Source organism: Cyphellophora europaea, assembly GCF_000365145.1.
Source record: "Cyphellophora europaea CBS 101466 unplaced genomic scaffold supercont1.5, whole genome shotgun sequence".
In the NCBI taxonomy this organism is placed as follows: domain Eukaryota; kingdom Fungi; phylum Ascomycota; class Eurotiomycetes; order Chaetothyriales; family Cyphellophoraceae; genus Cyphellophora; species Cyphellophora europaea.
The window spans coordinates 1,322,534-1,335,199 of record NW_008481811.1 but is presented as its reverse complement, the minus strand read 5'-3'; the positions used below and the strand labels follow the sequence as shown (position 1 = coordinate 1,335,199).

The window sequence follows — 12,666 nt, the reverse complement described above, 5'->3', positions numbered from 1 at the left end:
ATCGCGACTTGGTCCTGTGTCTCAATTACCCACCGGCCAAGGAAACTCAAGAGAGTTGATGTCTCCCTGGCCCGGGGAGGAGATGGCATTGATTGCTCTACGGCTTGGAGGATTGGGAGTGATTGATTCAGAAAGCCATCGGGCACGCGAGAGATTGCCCAGCGATGCGAGACCATGAGGCCGAAAGGGTCACAGCTGGCACATTTTGCAGCCACAACGTTCACAAGCGAAGACATGGAGAGGTTCTACTGACCCAGAGTCAAGCCTCATCGCTTTCTCTCTCGATCCTCTGTGGTAGACTCTGGTCACTATTGGCCTGAACAATACACCCATCCTACATACAAGCATCCCCTCTCTCATTTCTTCCTGGCTAAGTGCATCACCGCCACTTTAAGCCTGACCGCCCAATCGTCAGAGTGTACTTACCTCCCGCAGGATGTCATACCCGGCCCGACCAACCCTGTAGAGCTAGATCTGGGGGCAAGACTTTCCTCATAATGGCGTGATTTGTCGACAATGCTGTACGAATGGTTTACGGGTAGCTTAACGACGGTACCCTTAGCACTTCTTTAAGCAACTTCATGTGCAGAAGTGGATGTCAGCTTCAGCGCCTAGCCAACCGTCGAGCCGTTACCTTGACCTGAATCACTGAGACCTGTTGACTGCACCAGCAAGGTCCTGGTTGGACTCCATATGAAATTCTCCTGGCAGCTACGGGGCGTAGATCGGACAACTATGATTTCGACATCGCCACCTCTGCGCCCTCCAGGTTTTCCTTCGTCGGAGCTTGAGTCTCTGCCGCGGCGTCTAATGTCGACGTAATCTTCTTGAGAATCCTTGCTGGATTTCCAGCTACCAGATGAAAAGGCGGTACGTCCCTCGTCACCACGCTGCCCGCTCCAACAGTCGAGCCCCGACCAATTGTCACACCCGGAAGGACAATCACGTTACCGCCCAGCCAGCAGTCTTCGCCTATGTCGATATCTTTCCCGGTCTCCGGACCAGCCGTACCGTTCCTTACTGCCGGGTCCAGGGGGTGTGTGCCGGAAAAGAATGAGCAGTGCGGTCCAATCAAGGTCCTGGCACCTATTCTGATAGGGCAAGAGTCAACGAACGTGGCATTGTGGTTCAGAAACACGCCAGGGCTGAGCATGACATTGACGCCGTAGTCGGCTCGTACGGGGGCCTCTACCCACGGATCGTCCACGAAGAGATCGTCATCTGTCGCTTGCCCCGGTGTGGGAAGGGGCAGTGGCCGTTCATCCCCAGTGATCTTCCGCCAGAGCCCGACGCGGTTGCGGCGAGAGGAATCGGTGGAGAAGTTGAAGGCCTGGCAGGCGCTGGCACACCTGTCGCGAGCTTGGATGAGCTCTGGGCTGAACGAGACGTAGAGCTCTCCGCGCTGACATTTCTGCCATTCTAGACTATCTGCGAGGGTCATCATGGTAGCAGCAGAAGTCAATCGATATGTAAAGGAATAAAAGCGGAAGGAGTATTCAGGGGGGAGATTTATGTAAGCAGTTGAACCTCATAATGCGTAGCGGCCTCTGCACGGCCAGAGTCTTACCCGTAACCCCTGGAGCGTTGAGCCTTTTGCGCCTCTCTCCGGCGGCGTATGCTCGCCAATGACGCTGTGAACTAGCTTCCGGATGGCCTCGGCGCCAAGGCGACAAATGGCCTTCCTTGCGAAGCATCGACGAGGAATCGTCTGTGCGCCGTCTTAGTATTGTTGTCACGACTTCCGGACGGAAGGGGCGACTATGCAGCCTTGCTTGCAGCTGCACTTTGACGAGGACTCTCGGCGCCAGCTGCTTTTCCGGACCACCAGTCTCTCAAGGCCCCCTTAATCACGAATAACCACAACAATGCCTCAGACACGTTCTCGCTCGAGGAGCAAAGCGGCGGACACCCGTGCTGACCACGATGATGGTCCTGAGCACCGTGCCAACGGGTCTACAACCCGTCGGTCGCGTTCACCATCCTCTTCCAGCTCTCCCGTCCGCTCGCCGCTCTACCACCCTCGGTACGCGCCCACCGGCCCCGCGGCTCTCACGTCCATCGCCTTGCAAGCACTGTTTCTTGGAGCGGTACTCTCTGGTGCGCTTCTCTTCTCGCTCCAGCTCGCTTTCTCTCGCAATCCCTTGTGGCGCCTCCCGTTCTTTGTGGCCACGTGCACGTTGTTCCATTTCCTGGAATTCTGGTGCACGGCTAGGTGGAATCCCGCGATGGCGGACCGATCGAGTTTCTTGATTGTAGGGAACGGCGCGGCGCAGGGCTGCGCATATCTGGTCGCTTTGGTAGAGGTTGCAGTAAGGGAGCTTGTCAAGGGGAAGGGGTGGTGGTCTGGGAAGTGGGAAGGCGTGTTCATAATAGTGCCGAACGGGACGGTAACTGTTATTGGTATGGGTCTGATTGTGTTGGGGCAGATGGCCAGAAGCATGGCGATGAGAGAAGCTGGAGCAAGTTTCAACCACTTAGGTGAGTGGCTTGGGATGCCGATGATGAACAGGCACGCTAATCTGGCAGCAGTTCAATACTACAAGAGAGAAGACCATATTCTCGTCACCAGCGGTATCTTCAGCTGGGTTCGCCATCCGAGCTATTTTGGCTTCTTCTATTGGGCGCTAGGTACGCAGCTGGTGCTGGGAAATTCCTTCTCGTTCCTCGCCTACACGTTGGTGCTCTGGAGATTTTTCTCTCATCGAGTCATGCGTGAGTTTCTCCGACCAGTACAGGAGCTGGACTAACCGCCCTAGATGAGGAGCGGTACCTGATATCGTTCTTTGGTGACGACTACCGCAACTACCGCGAGCGGACTCCAACATGGATTCCCCTCGTGGGATGAGATAGCAGCTCGTCCGTTTGGGAACACCACAGTCATGGCTACTAGGCCTGTCAAACGCGCACTCACAGACCGAGGATCGACGACTTCCACGGCTCTCAGGATAACAGCTTGGACAATTGTGACAAATCTGACCATCACTTTGCAGAGCTCCCTTGCTTGATCGCGGCCTTCTGCACAACTGGAATGTGAGCGGTATCGACCTTGAGCGGGAAGTACTGAGGGACCGGACCGGCCCGAAGCCACGGAATGTCGATCGGTGCGAACTTCTCCCGGACGTATTGTACCAGTGGCTTCGTACCAGTGGCGGCCTCGTGTAATCCAAGCATCGCTACACGGGGCAGACCGAGGGCCGATGCGATCGCCATCTCGGCCTTTTCGGAAACCGGCACTAACCGCATGGCCTCCGCAGGCTGGTTTTTGGATGAAGCTGCGACTATAAGGAATGGCAAGGAGGCGCAGGCGGGATCGGGGAGAGCCTTGCGACAGACAAACACGACTGCCATGGCAGGCTCTGCCGCACTGTCGGCGTCGTGAAGTTTGCGTGCCTGGGCGTTGAGGCTGCGGTACGTGGTTGTAAGACCTACTGTAAGCTGTCCCGCTATCTCTGGAATTCCCGCGGTCTCGTTCACCATGCTATTGTTGGTCTCAGTTCTTGGCTTGCATTTGGAGCGATTGCGACCTTTTGAAGGCCGTGCGGTGTGTTGTCTGTGTTCACCGACCGGTCTGAGGAGTGGCAGGAGCAGGGCAAGGACAGCTTCCTCGATATCTTGCGACGTAGTCGGCCTATCATTGCATCAGTAAGATATTGCAAGAATGACAGCTATTCCATACCATGTTGGTGCGGGATACGGCAGTGCGGTCGAATGCTGTATCCTGGTCCTGTCCATGGATCAGTGGTGGTGCAAGATCGTGGCCGGTCAAAATTCATGTGATATTTGGTGTTGCACGGAGGGGCGGGAGTACGTCATGGAGAGCTAGGCCCAAGTGGTCCTAGGGCGATGCGATACGCTAGAGGGGCGCGTCTTGAACCATCGACCGTCGACTGTCAACCATGGAGGACTTGGTACAGCCTAAGTCTTCCAGCTACTAGATCCTATTCTTCCTTCCTGCTTATCAGGACAAGGATAAACCGAGAGGTTCCGTTGACCGATCAGGCACAGCCTATTCACCTTCTGCGGTTTTAGGTCACCCTGGTCTTGGCCAAGTCACTCCGTTTGATCGCTGGCCGCGCCATCTTACTTATGGGTACCGCGTCTACTATCCCTCGTTTTCTCCTGGCAACATCTACTCTCTAACTTTTCAGACACCTCATCCGGACCTGTGTCATATTGCCGTGCCTCGAATTGTCAAAATTCTGGGTCGGCTTTTGTGCGAGGCGCTCAGGCTCCAGCCCAGTTGCCTTAAAAGTCCTGCCAAGCATTGTGACTACCTCAACTCTTTCATCTTCCGCGTCGACACATCCGCCTTCCTTCATCGCTCGACATGCCTTACATAATCTAATTCTCTTGGTCTTCCAGGATGTCCTCGCTCCCGGAATCTGTCAGAAACCGGAGCAATTCTGGAGACGATGCCGAGTTGCCCACCCATGACAGGAAGCGCCCAAGGCTGAGCGAGAGCGGTGACAAAGACAGCTTGCTCCCAAATCTGAGCATTTCCGCACCGCAGCAAACAATTGAAAGTCCTACTCCTTCTCCGACTGAGCCTGCATCTTCCGAAACTCTGCATAAGCCTACTCTTCCGCCCAGACCCTCTGACACCATGGCTACGCCATCGCCCACCAGCAAAGTTACAATCAACACTCGACCGTTGTCATCACAATCAATGAACACTGCAGACGATCTTCCACCGACCGAAGAAATCATAGATCCTGCCCTCATCGTCAACGGTACCGTCGATACCGTTCCTGTTGACCATGTCGACCCCACAGCCAGCGAAGCGACTACCATCGAACGGTCTCCCTCGCCGCCAATTGAGGTCGCTGAACCGGAGGACTTCGACCAAGATCCAGCTCAGACGCGATGGACAACCCGTATTGGGGGTGGGGTGCCGGTCGTACCAGCCTTTTGGGTCTACCGGACATTCCCCCTTGCCACTGGCTTTCGCCCAGGCGAATCAAGATTTGCAGTCTCAGCGATCGCTCAGATATTCGCAGACCCCTCGAAGGAAGATGTCGATACCTTCAGAAGAGTCAAAGAATGGTTTGTAAACCTGGCAGCCGATTGCGAAGCGATGACCCGCGAGATCGTCGACCAAGACCCGTTTTTCTGGAAAAAGCTGCCCATCGTTTTGGATAATCTCTGGCGCCGTGACCAGCGAGGTCCATCTTCGATTCAGTTCCAAGATATGGTCGACTTCTTCGTTGCTTACGGCCAGATCTGCAAATTGATATTCGAGTACGACACAAGACAGCTCTCATCGCTGCAGGATAATGCACCTTCTTCAGATTTCTATACTCTCAGTGGCTCTTATCTGCTACCTTTCAACACCATCGTGAGCAGGCTGTCTGACACGTCTCCGAATCACCAGGTACTATTCTTTGATAGTCTCAGACGACGCCACCAGCTCGATGTGATGGCCTTGGTCAGACCCATCGCCGAACGCGTTGCCAGTCCTCTGCTCAACGCCATGAACGCATACACTAAGGCCCTTGGAGAGACTCTACCGAAAGCCCCTGCTTTACATAAAGACCTCATCCAGGTCACGACTGCTCTGACACTGGCTACCCAGCTCTTTTGTCCTGTGTTCAAAAGCTCACCCGAATATTGCGCGATTGATCAGAGCCATCCGCTTTTGGAAGACATCAGGGAAAGTGTTGAAGCCTCCGTCACAACTGTCGACAACATCGTACAGCAAGGAATCAAGAAGCAACAGGCTTGGTTCAGTTTCGAGAACAATGCACTGATGTTATTCCAACGCTTGGAGCAGATCATGTCCCATCTGCCAGTGGAAATTCCCAGAATGGGGAAGTCCATTGTCCATGCAGCCGGTGTCACATGGGATGACGCAGATGTCACAGACCTGGCGCATATAATGCCGTACGCGTGGAAGTTCATGATCTACTGGAAATTCATCAAGCACGGTCGAATGGAACTACGAGTGCATGGACTCGGGTTTTTGAGTCAGGATCTCATCTCTATCTTCAACTTGAGGTTGCGGGGTGTGCCCAACGGGGCGCAAGATCCCCTCGTCAGATTCGCCCTACGCTCTCTTCGCGAAAACAACGTCATAAGCTATCTCATAGGACCCGACTCGCACCCGCAACTCATTGGCCGCGCAGGAAACATCATCGGCTTCTTCGGAGTATCTGGATCGTACCAGAATTCGGACACCGACACGATCTGGCAAGCAATCCTCGGAAGCCCAGACAACCGCGTTGCCGCGGAGCTTTTCAATATGTTGAGAGAAGCGATCACGACATTCACCGCCGCGCATCTGTACTACCTCTGTCAGAAGCTATCAGAGCTACCGTACAGCCGCTGGAATGTCCAAGTTCTTGAATTCACGGAATTTGTGCTCAGCTCCCTCAATACGACTCTCCAGGCCCCCAGTCCGTTCTGGTTCTCACCTCCTGTCGAGCCGGTTGTCCGCAGACTCTGTCTCAAAATGATCCGAGACGCGATGCGGCCCAAGACATGTGATTTGGAGTTATCGGAGAAGATACGCACGACCTTTCTCAACCAGTTGATTGGATACTTTCGCGGCATTGCGGACGACTTTACGCGACTCGCCATTGAAGAAGATGAGGAAGATGAAATGCTCTCACAGATCCGCACGGACATTGAGTCACATGACGACGCTGCTTGTGGCTCAATTCTTGCCATCACGCACATTCTTCAGAACGGTCACTTGAATCATACAGGAACAGTCGCTTTTATTGAAAAGTGTGGGCTGCCACGCGGCCTTGTGGATGACCTCGCCCACATCAGCATCTCGAGTGCAAATCGCCAAGAGCTATCGTCGCAGCAGATCTTGACGCAGTTTGACTACCGACTGAACTGCCTTTCATTGTTGATGCGCACTGTCCCAGAGCAATTCGATTTGGAATGCCTCGAGAGTCTGTGGAGTTCCCTCCTCGTTTCTTCTTCCATCGAGCAACAGGCGCGTGTTCACGCTTGGGATCATCTCCACTTCCTTGTCAAGGCTATCAACCAGAAGCGCAATCCGGTTGTGGACCAAATTCTTCAACACTTCTGGCCTCGGTTGCGTTCAATTGACATCAATAATGCTGTTCTAGAATTTGCCAAATCAAGTGTGTTATACGACTGCCATTTTGGAGAGCAGTCCGAAGATGCTGAATCTGAGATTGTCCAAATCCCAGGTCTCGACCGTGTCAAGCAGATTATGCTTGACGCTGAGCCAGGGACGGTCGAGGGACCTGCCACCGAGTTCATAATTGCACAGTATCTCCGCAGCCCAATTCTAGCGCGACGGCCAAAGTCAGTGGTACATGCCACGCACTTGAACCTAATCGATCATTGGGTCGGTGCTGTCCTAGGATCAGCTGCGCAACTAAAGTCTTTCTCTGAAGGCGAAGATGCCATGCAGATCATTGCGTCCGAGGACGGAATTCGCAGAGAAGAGCGACATTTCGATCGGTCTCTACTGTTTCTACGTCGCTTCACCGAAGCTATCAAAGGCAATCCTGGCTGCAGTCCAATCTCTCCGAAGCAAGAAGAGGCCTTCCCGGAATTCCCAAGCCCCAGAGGGCCAGCACGCGATATCATTGTTGAGATAGGCAGCAATAAGTACGTTGTCATGGGTGAGAGAAAAGTCTCCATTGGAAGTGAGAACACAGGATCCGAGCTTTGGCATTATCTCGCCACTGTCACCGGCTTCAGCAGTTTCAAGGTTTTCCATGGCGGACAGCTCATCGCTCTTCAGGAAGAATTGAAAACCATTGAGAAGCTCAACATCACTGCGAAAGTCCAGGTGCAGAAGACTGCAGACGCCACCCAGACAATGCCTCAGAAGCGGTTACGATCAAGCTCACCAGTGGACGAGAAAATCATGCTACATTTTGACGACCTCTACGGGCTTCTTGAGGCTGACGACCGCCTTGCAAAAGAGGTGTATACTTTTCTCACAATCACCTCTGTTCGCAAGGAGGTGTCGCAAAAGATTCGAGATATGGAAGCACCAGCTTCCGATGTGCTACCCTGTGAGAAGCCATACAAATTGCTTTTCTGTACCCACGCCTTGCGCGCCTGTATCGAAGAAGAGTCCTTCTCAGCAAGTCCAGACTTGGCATTCGTCTCTTATGCAGTCCAAGCCATTGTTGTGGCTTTGCACAAACTCGATAGGACCAGCTTCGACTCTCCTTTGCAGCTGTCTGCGGCATACGAAGCCATTGACACTCTGCTCCTGGCATTTCGAACTAAGGTGCCACCTGCCACCGGAAAGTTGTACATCGCCAATCATGAAGATTTCGTTGACCATGTTGTCCGCTACACATCCTCGGTGAAAGTTGCAGGAGGGCAGACAATCCTACCTCAGAATCCTGAGAAGCCGATTCGTGCAGGTATCGAGGCTCTCGTCGAAGCCAGTCTCCATGATGATCGCATCTGGCAGCACCTGAATGGCAATAAAGACTTCATCGATGTCTTTCAACAAGCACTCATTGGAGATGTCAATGAGAAGGTGCGACAAGCTGTTGTGGATGTTTTCATGGGCTTGACGGGGCAAGCTGGTTTCAAAAATGTGCCAAAAGCAAACGATCCCAGAGCTGCTCGTTCAAGACACGACTCGGCTACAATCGAAGCGGCTTCGATTCATATCTGGAACATTCTCCTGGGATTACTTCCTGTTGCGGCTGCGTTCAGTTCCCAATGTCAAGAGTACTTCGACGCCACCCTGGGTGTGCTAAGGAGAATGGGCAAAGTGATTGAAGTACAAGCGCTCGCAGGCATTTTCCCGCAATGGACAACAACCTTGCTCGCGCACGATCACACAGAGATCGTTGGGCAGCCTCTCGCAGACCGATTTGTTGCTGGTATGATCCCAATGTTGCAAGAAATTGCGCGTTTGTTACGCAGCCAACAGTGTCTTCCTGCTCAGAGCGAACTAATGAGAGAGCTAATCGGGCGGTTTCTTCGTCCGCCGCTGTCAGATGTCAGTGGAATGGCTTGTCGCTTGCCCGTGCTCGACATGACTGTGCGCGAGTGCCTATACAGTCTGCTATTGACCCTTTGCCAAGAGCCGGAGGATGCCGAACTCCTGGTCACTGAATTCGGCGAAGACTTTGATGTCAGTGATCAACTTCCGGCGGCTGCCAGCAACGAAAGACTCGCTCTTCGAAGCGAAGTTGGGTATTCGGGGCTTCGAAACCTGTCCAATACCTGCTACCTCAACTCTCTCCTCTCGCAGCTATTCATGAATGTCCAGTTCCGCGATCTTATTCTCCAGAATGGCGCGAATGCTCGCAATCAGAAATTGGTGTGGGAGTTGTCGAAGGTATTCGCATACATGCAAAACTCTCACGACAAATCGATTGACCCGTCAGCTGCAGTTGAGTCCATTACGACCTGGGACGGTGAACAGATCGATGTCACTGTGCAGATGGACGTGGATGAGTTCTTCAACCTCCTGTTCGATAGATTGGAGAGCGAGACCGTGGATCCTTCCGTCCGAGCTCAATTAAAGAGCTTCTACGGTGGAGAAACAATTCAGCAAATCAAATCTAAGGAGTGTGAGCACATCTCTGAACGGCCGGAGACGTTTTCAGTGCTACCGGTCGAGATCAAGGGCAAAGCTTCCCTCCAGGAAAGTTTGAAAGCTTATGTCGAAGGTGAGGTGCTCCAAGGAGACAATAAGTACTCTTGTACGTCCTGCGCCAAACACGTCGATGCCGTCAAGCGGTCGTGCCTCAAGCAGATTCCCGACAATCTCATACTCAACCTCAAGCGATTCGACTTCGATCTGGTGACATGCATGAGAGCCAAGCTGAACGACCAATTCGAATTTCCCGAGACCATCGATATGGCCCCTTACAAGCTAGACAATCTAAGCGGCGACAACGACACCCCGACGCCGGATGTCTTTGAACTCACTGGCATTATCGTGCACTCCGGAACTGCCGATTCCGGCCATTACTATTCATACATCCGTCAACGTCCGTCCGCTGATGAACCCAGAGGGTCGTGGGTGCAATTCAACGATTCAGACGTCACGGTTTTTGACTCTAGCACTATCGGAGACTACTGTTTCGGCGGCATTGATGCCTCTATCTACGGCATGGCAAAGTTCTACAATGCGTACATGCTCTTTTACCAGCGCCGTTCAAGCATCGTGGAGACCGAGATGCACTATCCGAAGGTTCAACGCGGTCAGCCTCTACAGCTCAGCATCTCTCATGATCTCCAAGAGCACATTGATCAAGAAAACGAATTGTTCCTACGTGCTTATTGCATGCAAGATCCTGTTCATGCTCGGTTCATCCGCGATCTACTTCGTCGCGTCAACGAGCTTGGCTCGGGACAATGCAGCGAGGATCACAACCCTGAAAAGGCTGCTTTGGGTATGGCACTTGATTACATGCACAAAGTGTCTTCGCGTTGGAAACTACTGCCGGAGTTGGAGGTGACTGCTAACATTGTCAAGTCGTTCATGCAGCGCTGCACCACCTGTGCGTGGACCTGCATGAGTTGGTTTGCGCGATACCCCAACGTGCTGATGGATTCAACTATCCGCAGCATGTACCCGTTAGCCAGAAAGACGTTCGCTTCAATGCTACTCACTTGTCTGCAAGCCCTCCAACAAGACATTGATCAGGAAGGGGCAGTGACGTCGACCAGCGTCAGCTACTACCGTTTCCTTGACATCATCGTCGAGAATCTCTTCCGAGCTTTCCAACTCGTGACGCGCACGCCGCGCGCCTGGGTTGATTACTTTAATCTCGTCATCGGCATCTCGAACATCAGTCCAGGGGCCAGCAGGAGCGTCATCGAGACAGGCTTCATTGAGCGGTGTTTCGAAATGGTCCATTTGCACACTCTCGACGCCCCGGACAGTCGCTTTGATCGAGCTGTACGAGCTTATTATGCGGGGTATGTAAACATGCGGGAGAAGCACCGACAGTTCAATCACTCAGCTCTCGTGCAATGCTTTGCTCACCTGCTCTGCGAGGCCAACCTTGAACTGGAGCCTGATGCTCATCAACGTCAGATGAACACCGATGGAATTGGATTATCTGCGTCTGAGCAAGAAAAGATGGGTCTTGCATACAACCCAATGGCTGTTAGTTGGCTTCAGCGGTTAATCAAAGGTCGACAAGCTGTTGATGGTGCAGCGCAAATTGTGGGCAAATTCGCCAGCGAACCCCAATTCGCCGATGACATGGCTCGAGTACTGAGAAAGGGACTTGGGCACCGCGATATGCAAATTGCAGCGGGGTATGTCGAGCCAACCCTTGCATTCTGCCAGAATTGCCATGATGAGTCAATGGCCGAGGATATGGCAAGGTTCTCTCTGGAGAGTGTAGACTCAATCACGGTCGACTATGCTCCGGAATACCTCCGACTGGTACGGGGACTCTTGAGAATCGATAACCAACATCCCGATGTGGCTAAGTCCGAGGGATGGCTTCAGCCCATTGTGCAAGAGACAGCTTCAAAATGGCCGGCTTCTCTGATCCTGGGCCTCAATGAGACAGGATGTAATGTGCGAGCCGAAGCGGCAGAGCTTGTGAATGCACAGCTCTTCGCGGCGTTGGATGAGGCAAAGGAGACGGATCCTCAGCGGTACCATCAATTGCGGAACATCGTGAGAGAACTGGCATTGAACATTGCTAAATGCGGGCGGACCAATTTTCTGAACGTCAGTCCCCGAGAGAATCAGTCAATGCAGCTAGATCATTTCAACGAGGCCATGTTGGTTGCCGACCAATGCGTGAGGGCGGCATTCTCGGATGCTTCGACTGCCGAAGACGAACGGGACCTTGCCGAAATCGAGGAGACAATGAATCAACTACGATCCAAGAGAGAGTCCATCGTTGAGCTCGTCAGTCCGGGCGACTTCGAGGGAAGTAGTGACATGGAGGGACTAAGCGAAGTGGAGGGAGACGAGTTTCACAGCAGCCCAACTTGACTGGGAAGATGGATAGCCTGAGATCAAGTCTTTGAATGCACCAGGAATGATTTGGTCTTAAGACCATGCGCTGGGGTAAGCGTGGAGTTGTGGGTACCATGGTATGGCGTCAAGCGTAGACGGACATCATTCACAAACGGTCAATGAACACGGACCAGGCCAGCCCCGGAGAGTCCTTATAGATGAGTGCAGGCCGCACGAATACTGTTTTCATGATAGCGATACCCACGTCTGAATTGCATCCCAGATGAATTTTAATACAAGTGCGCTGCAGCTTCAAGGCTGGCTGCATTTCTCGGATTGCTTGCATCATTTTTTCTAGATGCTCGATCGAGCCTGCCCAACAGCAGCAACCACCAAGTCCACGACCTTCTTCCGCAACATCAAAAAGCCTCATTGAGGATAGTTCCTGTGGCTGTGCAAACCGTGGCGGGTGTATCCTGTCGATCACTAGGCTGCACCAGGCAAAGCGCTGGATGAAAAGTAGGTCTCGACCTTTGTGTTCTCTGCACGATGACGGCACTGTAGAACTGCAACGGCGGGGCTCGATCCACGTTCGCCAATCTCCTGAAGACCGACGAACAGTCTTGATATCAAATTACCAGTAGCGATCTGCACCAGTCGACAGAGATATAAGGCCGCGTTCCTTCCCCCTTAACGTGGTCCGGCGCAGCTGCAGCCAGACCATTGTAACGGCATTGAGCATTTGCGAAGATTGGTACGTCAAATGAAACACCCAG

The 12,666-nt window shown here is 53.0% G+C and overlaps 4 protein-coding genes across 4 annotated transcripts; 2 read left to right on the top strand and 2 right to left on the bottom strand.

The window, feature by feature from the left end:
- Nucleotides 1-733: 733 nt before the first annotated feature.
- HMPREF1541_05785 (uncharacterized protein) lies at nucleotides 734-1,444 on the bottom strand (the record flags this gene model as incomplete). The annotated part of the gene is made up of 1 exon (XM_008720122.1): nucleotides 734-1,444. The coding sequence occupies one exon, from the start codon at nucleotides 1,442-1,444 to the stop codon at nucleotides 734-736; it is 711 nt and encodes a 236-aa protein (XP_008718344.1).
- Nucleotides 1,445-1,865: 421 nt separating this feature from the next.
- HMPREF1541_05784 (uncharacterized protein) lies at nucleotides 1,866-2,845 on the top strand (the record flags this gene model as incomplete). Its single annotated transcript, XM_008720121.1, has 3 exons — nucleotides 1,866-2,478; nucleotides 2,527-2,712; nucleotides 2,757-2,845. The coding sequence occupies 3 exons, from the start codon at nucleotides 1,866-1,868 to the stop codon at nucleotides 2,843-2,845; spliced, it is 888 nt and encodes a 295-aa protein (XP_008718343.1).
- A 134-nt stretch (nucleotides 2,846-2,979) lies between these two features.
- HMPREF1541_05783 (uncharacterized protein) lies at nucleotides 2,980-3,732 on the bottom strand (the record flags this gene model as incomplete). Its single annotated transcript, XM_008720120.1, has 2 exons — nucleotides 2,980-3,628; nucleotides 3,677-3,732. The coding sequence occupies 2 exons, from the start codon at nucleotides 3,730-3,732 to the stop codon at nucleotides 2,980-2,982; spliced, it is 705 nt and encodes a 234-aa protein (XP_008718342.1).
- A 631-nt stretch (nucleotides 3,733-4,363) lies between these two features.
- On the top strand, nucleotides 4,364-11,926 carry HMPREF1541_05782 (uncharacterized protein; the record flags this gene model as incomplete). The annotated part of the gene is made up of 1 exon (XM_008720119.1): nucleotides 4,364-11,926. One exon carries the CDS (start codon nucleotides 4,364-4,366, stop codon nucleotides 11,924-11,926), a length of 7,563 nt encoding a protein of 2,520 aa, XP_008718341.1.
- Nucleotides 11,927-12,666: the final 740 nt, after the last annotated feature.